Source organism: Melospiza georgiana, chromosome 24 (assembly GCF_028018845.1).
Source record: "Melospiza georgiana isolate bMelGeo1 chromosome 24, bMelGeo1.pri, whole genome shotgun sequence".
NCBI classification, from domain to species: Eukaryota; Metazoa; Chordata; class Aves; order Passeriformes; family Passerellidae; genus Melospiza; species Melospiza georgiana.
Window position 1 is genome coordinate 8,858,254 of NC_080453.1, and position 13,844 is coordinate 8,872,097.

General features: G+C 54.6%; 1 protein-coding gene across 1 annotated transcript in view; it reads left to right on the forward strand.

Annotated features, from left to right (window-relative positions):
- Window positions 1-1,126: 1,126 nt before the first annotated feature.
- Window positions 1,127-13,844, forward strand: part of MAN1C1 (mannosidase alpha class 1C member 1) — a 50,053-nt gene continuing 37,335 nt past the window's right edge. The window contains exon 1 of the mRNA XM_058040096.1: window positions 1,127-1,723. Coding sequence (XP_057896079.1) covers window positions 1,157-1,723 — 567 coding nt within the window. The 5' untranslated portion in view covers window positions 1,127-1,156. The remainder of the gene's footprint in view (window positions 1,724-13,844) is intronic.

Consider the following 13,844-nt stretch of genomic DNA (forward strand, 5'->3'; position numbering starts at 1 on the left):
TGTCGCTTTTGGGATGAGCGGGCAGGACTGAGAAGATTTTGCTCGCTGCAGGAGCCACAGAGGCTTGGATTAGTCCGAGGGTGAGTAAACAGCGCTGGGGGTGGGAGAGCGTCCGCCCCAGCGGGTGTGACGGCGCTCGGGGGCAGTGCTGTCCCTGCCCGCAGGAGAAGGGGCGATTTGGGCATCGCACGGAGGGGTTTAAGCCGCGTCCTGCCGGCTTGCGGGGTCTGAAAGTTGAGCTCTGGCTCTTCGGCAAGGAGAGGATTTGTGGGGGGATATGGATAACTAGCAGGCAGAGATTTGGGAAAAAATTGCCGGGATTTATTAGGCAAAACCAAACCCCGTAGATTTAATTTTTTTATTACTGTTTTTTGCCTCGAGAAGCTCAGCCCGAGCCGAGCTTTCCGCATGGGTGGTTTGCAGCCCCATCGTCCCCAGCCCGGCGCGGGCGAAGGCAGCTCCTGGCAGGGAAGCGGAGCAGCCTGGTCCCTGTCTGTGTGCGCTGTCCCAGGGCACCCTGTCCCTCCTGGGGTGTCCCGGAGCACCTCCTTCCCCCCGGGGTTCTCCCCCTTGTCCCCCGGGCTGCCCCGCCAGCACAGCCCGGCATCCCGGCGCTGGATGGGAGATGGTGCAGAGCTCAGAGCTGCTCGCAGACAGGAGAGTTGATGCCAAGTCCGGACAGAGGGAACCGAACTAGTGCCGCTGGAGGGTGGGGGACCGGCCGGGGACAAAGGCTCGTCTCGCCGGCCGCATCCCCGGCGGTGCTGAGTGACCGCGCTCTTGTCTCCCCCGCCCCGCAGAAATGCTGCAGCATGAACCCACCGCCGCCTAGAGAGACGGGCTCGCACCGCCCCGGCGCCGCTGCCTGAGCCAGCCCCGGAGCACCGTCCGGCCGGGAGCCCGCACCGGGAGCAGCCCAGCCCAGCCCAGCCCCGCTCCGCCCGGCCCCGGCGGGATGCGCTCGCCGCCGCCTTCATGCCGGCAGGGGGGACGCTGAAGCGCCGCTCCGCCCGGCCCGGAGCCACCCACGTGCGGTCCCCGCTGAAGGCGGCCGGTGCAGCCCAGGGCGGGCCCCGCTGAGCGTTCGGCCGCAGGAGGCAGCGGCGGCCCCCGGCGCGGCGGCGGGTCCCGCCCGGCGGCCGCGATCCGGTGCCCCATGGTGGTGCTGCGGAAGCTGCCGGGCATGCCGGGCTGGCCGGCGGCGCTGGGGCTGCGGCTGCCGCAGAAGTTCCTGTTCCTGCTCTTCCTCTCGGGCCTGCTCACGCTCTGCTTCGGGGCCCTGTTCCTCCTGCCCGATTCCTCCCGCTTCAAGCGCCTCTTCCTACCCCGCCGAGCCACCGCCTCCGCCTCCTCTTCATCCTCCGCCTCCTCGTCCTCAGCCTCCTCCTCCTCCACCCGCGACACCGACCTGCCCCGCAGCCCCCCCGCCGCCGCCGAGCCCCGCCACGCCAGCCCCGCGGCCCCGCGCCGCCTGCGGGAGAAGCTCCGCACGGCCGCCCGCATGGCCGGGCCGCCGGCCCGCACCGCGCCCGGCTCCCGGCAGCAGGTGCAGGGCGGCGAGAGCCGAGCCCAGCCCGCCAGCGCCGCGCCCCCGGCCCGGGAGACGCGGGCCCCGTTCCGCTTCGACTACGAGCGGTTCCGCCGGAGCCTCCGGCACCCGGTGCGGGGCGGGCGGAGCGGAGAGGACCCCGAGACCCGCGCCCGCAGGATGAAGATCAAAGAGGTGGGTGAGGAGCAGGCAGCGCTCCCGGCCGAGTGCCGGCTCAGTCCCTCCATAGCCCCCTCAGGCAGCCTCACCTCAGTGCTCACATCCCCCTCAGGCGGCCTTCACCTTGCTTCACCTCCTTACAGCATCGGCTCCCCTCAGGTGTGTGTCCCCTCAGCCGTGTCCCCTCAGACCTCACCTCCCCTCAGGTGTGTGTCCCCTCAGCCGTGTCCCCTCAGCCGTGTCCCCTCAGACCTCACCTCCCCTCACAGGTGTGTGTCCCCTCAGCCGTGTCCCCATCAGACCTCATCTCCCCTCACGAGTGTATGTCCCCTCAGCCATGTCCCCATCAGACCTCACCTCCCCTCATGAGTGTATGTCCCCTCAGCCATGTCCCCATCAGACCTCACTTCCCCTCATGAGTGTATGTCCCCTCAGCCATGTCCCTGTCAGGCCTCACCTCCCCTCAGGTGTGTGTCCCCTCAGACCTCACCTCCCCTCAGGTGTGTGTCCCCTCAGCCATGTCCCCATCAGACCTCGCCTCCCCTCACAGGTATGTGACCCCTCAGTCCTCACCTGCCATTAGCGGCCGCATCTCCCCCTCAGTCAGTCCTTGCCTCCCCTCACAGCCACATCGCCCTCAGCAACCCTTGTCCCCTCTCACAGCCATGACCACCCTCAGTTTCTGGGGCCGTGTCCACCTCAGCCCTCATGTTTGGGTCCCCCCTCAGTCAGCCGCAACCTCCCCTCACAGCCATGTCCTCCTTCAATCCGCTGTCACCTCCCTTCACAGCCACGTCCCCCCTCAATTTGCTGCCACCTCTCCTCACAACCATGTCCCCTCTCAGCCATCACCTCCCCTCAGCCGTGTCCCCCTCCTTGCTCCTTTTCCCAAGGAGGGTGGCAGGAATTGGGGTGTCACTTTCTGGGGGAGTGTCCCTGTCACTGCCCGTGTGTCCCACACACCTCCATTCACCCGGTGTCGCCGAAATTAACGAAGTGTAAATTTCAGTGCGGTTATTCACGGTTGTGGGGGGAAGAAACTTGCTTGGTGGGAGATGTCTTTGCTTGTGCAAGAGTCTCCATCCCTGGGGGTCAGATTTGCACAAAAACCAGGGGATGACAGAGCTTGGCTGGTGCAGGGGGATGGAGGGACGGGATGCAGGGGCCGGGGAGGAGCAGGAGGCTCTGTCCCTGCAGGTCCCTGTGGGACTGGCACTGGAATTGTCACCCCTGTGAGCTGGGGGGGCTGCCAGGGCCAGGGGAGGCTTTGGCCCCGTGTCCCCAGCCTGGCACACACGTGGAGCAGGCTGTGACCCAGTTAACCGGGTCTGTGTGGGGTTCCATCGTGGCTGTCACATCCCTTGCCTGATGGATGACCGACTTGGAGGGAATTCTGCTCTGGGAAGAGGTGCCAATAAGTAAAAAGCACAGGTTTAATTAAGCAGAGTATAAATTTCCTGGGTCTGTGCTCTCGCAGAGGTGCAGGCATCCAGCGACGATGCTGGATCGAAGAGAGAATCAAGTCGGGGATAACACACCGAGGGCTTTCATCCTCTGCAACCTGCGTCTCAAAACCAGTTTTTAAAGCTCCCCTCCCGCTGTCTTTGTCAGGCACTAAAACAAAGGCTGTGAATTCCAATTGCTCTGCCAGGCAAGCATGCCCAGGGGTGCTGGGTTCCCTGATGGTCGCAGGAGGGTTCCAGCCATCCTCTCCTGCTGCCGGGTGTGTGGAATGTTCCAGTGCCCAGCCCTCACGTGTGTGCCTGGCTCTCTGCAGATTGCCACCTCCAAGGTGTGCCAGGGAGCACAACACACCCCCATGAGCAACCCAGCTTCCACTCCCTGCAAACAAATCAAATTGAAAAATCAAATTTAGGGGAAGCGAGTGGCATTCAGTCCTTCATTTGGAGTTAATTATTTTTTAAATATAGCATTATTTCAAGCTGTATGGATTCAGCCCCATCTGTTTCTAACAGCCATAATCAGTGCTGGGTAGCAGAGTTAGAGTTTTCAAGGATGAGAATCCATAAATATTAGTTTTATGCTGACAGCTAATTACTCTTCAAACAGAGCCCTTATTTCTTAAAAGTGCCTACGCTTCTATTTATTCAGAGAGAGAGAAACAAATATGGTGCTGAGATATGAGGCTGAACATGCAAAACAAGGGAGGGTGGTGCAGCCTGGGGAAGAGATAAGGTGTGTCTCTTTTTGTTAATCAAAAAGACAAGAGGAGAACAAACCAGGAAGGTTAGAAGACAAATGCTGCATAAAAAAGAAACAGATGGAGCAAAAAAAAAAGAATTGCAAGGAAGAAGTGATGATACAGCCTTTGGATTAGCAGATATTGCTCACATGATGGGAGATGCCAGCAGGGCAGGTGGTGGCTGTGCTGGCTGCTCTGAGTTGCTTTTCCCTCCTTCCTCCAGAGCTTTCAGTCCTGTCACTTGCTAGAAGGAGTCCCCAGCTGTCCTTGCACTGGGAGTTTTGTTCTTTTCTCTGCCTTCCCTCAGGCCATTCTCCCAGGTCTGTAACAGGGAGGATGGGTGTGGATGGGATTTGTGGATGCTTTTCCCCTTCCTGCCTGCCAGGTGAAAGCCAGGAGGAAAAACTGGTGCATGACCACAGACGCCCAGCCCAGAGACTGGAACTTTCTGTGTTCCCCAGGACCCTCCAGCGTGAGGAATTCCAGCCAGGAATCCGAGCTGGTGTCCCCTCCTTCCCACCACCTCTGAGCTGCCTGATCTTCAGCTAAAGAGGAGGCAGTGCCATGGCTTCCCTGTAGCCCTGCTAGACCTTCCCTGCTTGAAAACCAGAGTTTGAAGCGGAAAGCCCCGTGGCCTCTCCCATTTTATTGCTGTTTGGGAAAGCCTTTGGGGCGAGAGGAGCACTGGGGCTGTTTGCAGAGTGAGGAAACAGCGTGAGGCTGGGCTGACGTGTGTGTGCAGGTACCTTCACCCATAAACACGAGTCCAGGGTCGGTTAACAGCTGTTTTCTTGGAAGTAAAAAAAGAGAGCAGCTGTATTGCACAGCTTTTGCTGCTGAAGGTCGTTGGTCACCTGCAGAACAGTCTGGGAGCCACTGCTGTGTGTTCCTGTGGGCAGCCCAGGCTGGGGCACTCTGACCTTTCCAGGAAAGCTGCAGAAAGCCAAATAACAAATGTGCCCATGCTGCAGGTTGGGAAATTTTGGGAGGGATTATTCATCTCTTAAGATGACCTCTGGAAAAGGTATTAGTTGTGTAATTGATCAGTCAGGCATGGCTTTGGGGATTAGCTGGTTTTTTTACATGTGCCAAATACAAATCACCGATGCTCAGGGAAAAGAAAAAAAAAAAAGAGAAGTGGTTGTAGCTGGAGAGTGACTGCAGAAATTCCACGGTGGGATTCCATATTTATTTGCTCTCAACAATTTCCAGATCAAATTGGCTCAGGGAAAAGTCAAAATTATTTCCCCTCTAACTGCTGCCTCTGCAAACTCAGCCTCAGATGTGAGGAAATCAGAGCGTGTGGTTCCTGCCTCCTGCATCGTAACCAGTAATAAAGATTGTGCTGGTGGAGCTGAGCTGACACTTTTGCTGATGATGGATGGAGCCAAACAGGCTGCTCCTTGCTGCACTCCTGGGTCTCACAGGTGGGGGAGCAGGGGGGAGACAGGGAAGAGCATTTCTTTTAAGTATTTTTATACCAACCACTGCTTAAAGACAACCACAGGAACCAGGCAGAGCAGAAAGTTCATCATTAAATACTTCCAGCTTGGTCACGGGATGTGAGAAAAATGTGAACAGAGGGAGAGATTTATTAGCTTTTCTTCTCTTTTTTGGGGTGCAAAAGGCACGTTTCCATGCCTGAGGTGTGGGAATGCCTCGTGCCTGAACCTGGAAGTGCCTTTTGTCCCTTCCAAATGAGGGAATGTGTCACATCCAGGCAGGGATTGTCCCCTTGGGTCTGACACCTGCGTTCATTTCCTCTGGATTAATGATACCAAAGCCTGTTTGTTTCACAGTGCAGTTCTCTTCATCCTGGCTTTTCCTGCCATCTGCACCTCTCCCTGCCTCACCTGGCTGTCCCGTGTCCCCTCCTAACACAGCTCTAGACATGTATTTGCTCTCAGAAATCGGCCCCTGGGGGCAAGGAGGCACCAACTCACACAGTTATCCTGCATCACTCTGCACATCAGCAGGTGGATCAGTCTTTGGAACACAAATATCTTGACAGCTTATCACTGAAAGGTAATTAGCAGGAGACAGGAATGTTATCAGGAGTTCAGCCTCTGCTGAAAGCCCCTTGGTGGTGGTTGCTGAGTTCCCTTTATGTGGTTTTGACTGTTGTGACTGCAGTGAAAAAACTGCCCATATTTGGGGCAGGGCTGGGGAAATGCTGCAGCTTCTCCTGATTTTTTTTTGCCACAGCCCTGACCCCTGCCAGGAGAGCTCTCAGCCCTGGTGCTGCTTGCCTCTGGCGCACCTGTGTGTGTTTGGGTGCTCTCCTGGAGCTCACAGGTGCCCTGGGTTGGGCTGTGATCACCGGTTTGCCAAAAGCAGGGCTCAGAGCAGCTCTCACGCTGAGCTGGGCTGTGAATCCCATCACCGGTCATCTCTGACCTGCTCCTTCCCACAGCCAGCAGGAAAAGGATGTCAGCCCTCTCCCTTTGCCTGCCCTGTGCAACTTTCAGCGCACGCATTGGAGCAAATGCCTTTGAGTGCTGTGCTCTGGGGCTGAGCAGGCTCCAGGCCAGCCGTGAAATCCGTCCGTGGCTCTGTACGTGAGCAGCACCACGCTCAGCCCAGCTGGAAATGCTCCTGCCGTGCCCATCTTCCCTCTGAGGCACGGTCTGATCCTGTGTGCCGGGCGCACGGGGACCCAGGCACTTCCAACAGACTGGCTCTGGCTGCTGGGGGTAAGGAAACCAGTTCTCTGTAAAATATTTACTGTGGTGCAGTGGAATTATGCTCTCAAGCCAGTCAGATGTGCTGTGATTGTAATTCTCTCTCCGGGGTAGAAATACCTCTGCAAGAGAGAATTTCTCTGCAGTTGGAAGCACCGGCTGGCTCCAGCCTTGCTGGAATTTTCCTTTGCTCCACACTCCTCATGCATTTATTTACTGAACCTGTGAAAGGGGTACTGTAGTGGAAATCCCACAAATGGTGCCTGCAGTGGGTTCTTTGCTTCAGTAGCCTCCGGTGGATTCACGCAAACAGAATTTAGACCTGACCTGGAGCCTGTTCTAGCTGTAGGGGATACAGTTAATTGACTAAAAATGTATTTGTTCAGTCGGTGGAGTGCAGAGCACAGGAGTCTGGGCTGTGATCAGTGCTGCAGAGCTGCTTGCCTCAGTGCTACCTCAGAGCTCGCTCTGACCCAGCACTCTGGAATTTGGGAGTGCTCTGCAATTTGCAGTCATTTGCTCCTCTCTCCCCAAGTCTAGCAGCGAAAGCACTTGTTCCACAACAACTAAATTTGATGCTAGACTGGTTTCTGAACTGCCACTTAGAGCCAGCACACGGCTCCAGCACTGCAGAGCTGCTGGCGGGCGGGTGATGAGTGAGTGCTGGGCGGGGGAAATGAAACGACTTTGTGGGATGCCCACAAAGATCTGTGCTGCTGAAGGACCTGCACTCCCCTGGATCCCTGCAGGAAATGCACGTCAGCTCCTGGAAATGGTGTGGGTGGGAAGATGGGGTTGGGGCAGGGGGATGGAGCCTGGCTGGGAGCTGTCAGTGACATCCTGCTGGAACCTCCCTGCTCCTCCGCCAGGCTGGGGCCTGAGCACATCCAGGTCTTCAAATATTTACTGAAAAGCAGTCACCTGCGTTAAGAGTCCGTCTTCCCAGCCAAAATTTTTATGGACTCATGATTAACTTTTAATCAATGATTAAATCTGCCCCTTAATGGGAGAAAGATTTTCGTGCTAAGTGTTCTTTCCTTTGGCTCTGTGTGCAAGGCTTTGCCAGATGAGGCTAATCCATCATGTTTAGTTTACTCTGTGACTCTGTTATTGTACAGATTGTTTGTCATTTTGATGTTTTTGAATACGTTCTCCGGTATTGAAAACAATTCCGATTTTAGATGGGGCAGCTGAGAGGGAGGAAGGGAAATGTACCTTAGTACTAAATGAGAAACTGACCTGAATATAAAACTGACATGCAGCTGTCAGAAGGAGAAGGCAGGAAGGAAAATTCACTCCAGTGGTGGCAAGAGGAGATCTTGGTGCTGGGAGCGTTCTGATTTTTAAACTTTAGGAAGAGACTACATCTACATTCCCCAGAAAAATACTTTTCAGTGGAAGCTGTGAGTGGATTTGGCATGAGGAGCACACGCTGCCATGATTGCTGTCTTTACTCTGGGTCCCCTGGCACTTGAGTTCATCATCTGACAGCACATTTTGGAAGGGCTCCAGAGGAGCTGTTGTGGGCAGTGGTGGCTGTGAGCTGCACGTAATGTGAGGGCTTTGTGCACGGTGCACCCAGAGCGTGGCAGGAGGCACAGCACCCCGGCAGCTGTGCTGCAGGAGTGGACAATAACCATCCCCATTTATGGGCCGGGATGGCACTCGTGTGTGCCCTGGCTGAGGGGCAGAGCAGCCTCTGGGAGTTAAACAGGACACTCTGTGCTCTGTTCCTGAGGGCACATCCATGGTGGCGCCTCTGTGGAACGGGCACACGCTGCTCAGTCCCTGATCCAGCAGGAAAATGTGCAGGAGGACACTGGAGCGTGAGTAAAGCACGAGGCTGCACTAAGCTGAAGTGACTGCTGTGCTTCCCTCCTGCATCTCCTGCTGCTGACAGCAGAGCTGCAGAGTGCCCTGTGGGATCGTGGAGCCCAAGGAGGGATTCAGCGGGTTTGGAAAGGGGAATTGTGTTCCTGAGGCTCTTTCCCTGGGCTGGAAGGCAGCAGGGTGCAGCTTTCTAGGAATGTGTGCTGGAACCTCCTTAGAGCCATCCGGCAGCCTGGGGCTCCCCATCCTTGTGTCCCCTGTGTGAGCCCCAGGCCCCATCCCGACCCTGGTGCCTGTTCCTCAGTGCAGCAGCAGGAGCCCTGCACTGACCCCCCTCTGTGGGGCTCCCTGGGGGTCTCCCCTGCTGCAGCCTGCACTCAACTCTGCTTTCTCTGTGACCTCTCCCCTCTGTCAGAGCCAATGGAAGCTTTGCAGCTCAAGAGGTACCGGGGAGGACGGGCAGGCGACAGTGGAGCAGCAAACGGTTCCTGGGTTCATTTGAGCTAATTGTTCTAAAGGCTGGGATTGAGTGGGAGCCAGGAGCTCATTAGTTCTAATCTGGCCTCCAATACTTGCCTTGCGTGGCCCTGGAGCTGTTGTTAGATTTTCCTCTCTGAGATATTGCAAGAATAAGGCTGCAAAGAATATTATAAAGAATATGAAATGCGGGAGATGGAGAAATCCTGCAGCGTCTCGTGCCAGCAGCACTAGCACAGGAGGATGATATACAGTGAGTGTTCCTCCTAGAGAGTGTCCCTTCCCTTCCCTTCAGAGGCCCTCGCTGACAGAGCTCCTGCTGATTTATGGAGCAGGATGGCTCTGCAGCCTGTCTGTGCTGAGAATTGGAGCCGTGTTAGCGGCGTCCGAGCAGCCGTGTTTAAAGCAGGGCTCTTGCTCTAATTGTGTTAACACGATTTCCCTGGGCAGGGAGGGAAGTGCAGAACCGTGTACTTTGAGAAGTAACACAGGATAATTGTGGAATAATCGCGTTTCATCCCTCCTGAAACCCTCCTGCTGCCTGGGTTAGCCAGCAGGATCTAATACAAATAAAATACTTCCATTGGAAAAGGACATTTCTGGCTCTCCTTCCACACGAGCCTCGTTTTTCTCTGGAGTTTTCTAGGAAGGATGTGTATTTACATTGGAATGCAGCGCTGATGAACCCAAACAAACCCCTGGCTGATTTCTGGTGCTGTTTTGGCTTTCCTGAAGGCCTTTCTCCAGCACCAAGACCATGTCAGGATTGATGAACCACTATGACTGTGTTTGATTATCTTATCTCTCAGAGGTTTGTGCTGCTGAGCCCAAACAACCAGAACATCGCTGCTGGCTGTGGCTCTGCCCACCCTCACTGGTGGCTGCACAGCAAAATAATTCAAAAGGCTGGCACAGGACAAAGCCGTAGGCAGCTCTCTTCTCTTGGTTCTTTCGTTTCTGGCTTTCAAAGGCTGAAATCAAGTTTTGAGCTGAGTGTTAGGGTGGGGTTTGGTGAGTGGAGGCTCATTCCTTAGGCCTGAGCGTTCTGTGGGTGCCACTTGTGCACTGACGTGGAGTCTGGGGGCAAGGAGCTGCCTCCAATTCTGATGTTATTTCTGCAGTTTATTACCCTGATGCCCGAAGCTGCCGTTCCCTGCTGTATTCTGTCAGCAGCCCATTAGTCACAGCAGTGTGATGGCAGTGCTGGAGCGGTGCCAGGGCCCAGCCTTGATCCCTCTGGGCATGGGAGGTGAGGCCCAGGCCCCTCCATCCTGCCAGCTGAATCCTAACATTGTTCTCACACCCACCCCACCAACCTCATTTTCATCAGGGATCCGGTGTTTGTGACCTGCTTTGTGATGATTTATTGTGGGCTCTGGGGCTCCTGTAAGGGTTTATCAGCCTCTGGCTAATAAATTTGCTACTGTGGTCCAAGGATTTCTTGCACCACTTTTGTGAGGTGACAGCTCTGACACGTGGCTGTAGGAAGGCTCTCAGTGAGTTTCTCGTGTCTGTTATTAGCTATTACCTGTGATAAATTATTGGACTAATCTCAGCTGACTACTTAATACTTGAGAATTGCTCTGTTCCTCTCTTCAGAAGTTCCAATCACGAGGAACTCTGGAAAAGGGAGAGGACAGCAGTGCTCCAATCTGTCCCTCTGAGCAAGGACTACAAAGACAGATGGGGAGCAGGTGAACCAGCAAGAAATCATTAAACTAAACTCATCCTCCCAGATCTCTCCTGCTAAGCCATCCAAGTGTGAGATGAAGCACAAGGTGTGCTGGCAGTCCTCAGCCTCCCTCTTTCTCCTGTTCCAGCATTTGGACTGAGACAAAGGCAGTTTCCAAACAGATGTTCCTCCTGCTCCCTGAATCCGTTCTCACAGCGCAGAACAGGAGCGGTGCAGGATGACTCTTGGCCTGTATTTACATTTTTTTCCTTCCCTTCTCCCTTCCCTTCAGCTCTCCCATCTGCTTGTGCTGTGTTTTGGGCCCCTGAGCCATCCATGTGTCAGCAGCAATTCGCACCTTGTGGGTGCTGGGGGAGAAGGCAGCTCAGCTGCTGGTTCTGGGCTGGGGAGCTGAGCTCTGGGGGAGCTGGCACGGGGCTGCTCCTTTGGTCTGTGCCAGCTGTGCTGGGTGTGGGGCTGAGCCTCCCTTTGTGTCTCTGGGGATGCTTTGGGAGCCTGCCCTTGGCTGTGAGGCTGCTGGGGTGGGAGCACCCCAGGTCTGGTGCGCCCACCCTGATCTCCATCGCACCCAGGACAGGCAGGGAGCTCCCAAATCCCCTCCTCTGCTGCCCTGCCTGGCCACGGCTCCCTGGCACACAGGAGCTCTGGAGCCTGTTTGCTCTTCCCACCCCTCTGGGGATTCCTGCCATCCTCCCCCAGCCAAGGCTCAGCAGTGCAAAGCCTCCTCTCCCCTCTGTTTTGTTTCTTTTCGTTATTGATCTGTTTGACATTTGTCCTACAGCCTGTCAAACAGACAGGCCCAATATGTTCTAGAGACTTGGGTTTTCTTTTTTTTATTTTCCTTGAAAAAGAAAAGCAAAATATTTCCACACCTTTTCCTTTCCTTCCTTCTCCTTGCAGTGCTTTGAGTTACTTATGGCTACAGCTCCTTTTGAGCATCCCCTTGGGCTGTGGCTCTCCAGAAATGAGAATTCTGTGCAGATGGTATCTGTAGGGAAAAGGGAAAAAAAAAAACCTTCCCTTGCCATAATGCAGGTCTGTAGAAACAATCCTGTGTTTGTGTTTCCATCCACCTTGCCATGCAGCGTGGGGGGATCCTGGGCAGGAGCTGATGGATCCTGCCTGCCTGCTCAGCTCTTGCTGGTGCTCACCTGGAATGCTGGGCACTTTCAAGGAGAATTTGTAGTCTGTGTGTAATTAGGGATTTACAAAGCCCTGTGCTGTACATGCTTGGAGGGAAGTAGCTGAAATGGAAGAGCCCTCAAGGCAGCCTGCAGGAATGAGACAGTGCCCAAAATCTTGAGAGCTCAGGGAATTCCCTGTGTGGTTTGTGCTGCAGGCTCAAAACCCAGGAGGGGACCCGGAGGTGACATTTGAAGGAGCATCATTACTAGGGAAGTAATTTTCCCCCCACTTTTCTTTCCTTAAAGTGTGCTGGAATGCAATAGTAGTTGCTAAGAAAAGCCAGACTGTCCAGCCTGGAGTGAAATGGAGTTGAAGAAATGCAAAGAGCAGAGTCACCCAATGGGTGCTGGTGGCTTTGTGCTCCTCCTGCTGTCCCGTGTGCCTGCAGAAGCTCAGGAACTGTGTTTGACCCTCAGGTTCAGCTCCCCTGGGCAGGTGCAGCCTGGGGCTCAGGGATTGCCTCTGCTGCCATCTCCCTACACAGTGCCTGAGTGCTGACAAGCCAGGGCACAAGGAGCATTTATTGTGTTTGTTATACTGTGCAGTGCCAGCCTGGCTGTGCTCTGGAATATCCTGACTCTGATCAGCCCTAGGGGCTTGCAGGGAACACGAAACTGAGGTGTCAGGGTGGCCAGGAACACAAATTCCTTTTGTTCCCATCAGAATTTTCCCCAGGCTTTGATTCTGGGAAGCAAAGGAAGAGGAGGCTGCAGTTCCCCTGATCTCTCCACTAAATCACCCCGTGCTTTGGTCTAGACTTGCAAATTTGTTCTCAAAACCATTGTCAGCCTCTTCCAGGCCAGCATCTCATTACAGAGCTAACTGCAAAATCAACTGCTCTTGCTGACATGTTTCCTGATTTAGATGCAGCTGGATCCAGCTGGGGTTTAGTGCCTCAGATAGCCTGAGAAGGGTTTTATTTTTTTCCCCCTCTTGACACGGTTAAATCTAGTTGCATTAGGAATTTAATTAGGTGTTAGTTTAATTGTGGTTTGAGCTGTTTTCTCCCATTCAGCTTGCCTAGCAGGGACTGACTCTTGAGTTCTTTTTCTGTCCTTGCTACTAACACTGACAACCTTGGGCTGCTCTGTCCTCCCAGTGCATTTTTCTGTCCTCCCAGTGCATTTTTCTGTCCTCCCAGTGCTTCTTGTCCTGCTTTTCCCTGATTGTGCTGGGCAGGGAGTGCTTGGCTCTGCAGGTCTGTGCTGGAGAACTCACCTTGACCTGGCTGCTTGGGAACACCAAGGAGGAGCTTCAAATTTTTTTTTTTTTTTAATTGTGACTTGCTTGAAGGTGATTTCTTCAATTCCTAAAGAATTCTCCCATTGTTCCAGTGATGGAGATCACTGGATCAGTTTTCTGAGCAATGTCTTTGGCTGCTGTGCAAGAGAGGCTGAGCTGTGGAAGCAGCTGATGGCAGAAAAATCCACCCATGCAGCTTTGGGAAGGAGTTTGCCAGAAAGAAATCAAAGCAAAGCCCGACTCACCTGTTGCTGCAATTGCTCTGTTACGTTTTTTTCCAGATAAAGCTGCCTGTAGCAAGCAATTCCTCTATCTGCCATCTCCTCCTGAGCTCTCGGCTGGTGTGTTTGCAGGCAGGAGCTGACAGGGATGGAAATTTTGGGTGAGAGTCCTCCAGGAAGAGTGGAGCCCCAGGGAGGAGCTCTGTACCCAGGCTGCTGCTTTGGGTGTGGAAAATGAGCCTTTATCTTGTGTTTAAGGAGAACCTGATGGGCCAGGTGAGCTCAGGCTCTCAGTGTCCAGTGCCCTCTGGGTGTTTCTGTGCCCAGCTCCCTCTGGATGTTTCCACCCTGCCCAGTCTTTGTGTTTTATCTGGAGGAGCTGAGGAGCAGTGGAAGCTGCCCAGAGGATGTGTCAGAGTCACCAGTGGAGAGGAAAGAGCTGGAGCTGGGCTTGTGCTCTCCTGGCCTTCCCTTGGAGTGACAGGCTCAGGTTTTACCCCTTGGCCATCAGTTAAAGGGATGAGTTTGATTTAAAGTGGGAGGAGAGAGGGGATGTTGGATTACCACGTTTGAGGGCCCATTAAATGGAAATCTCTGCAGTTCC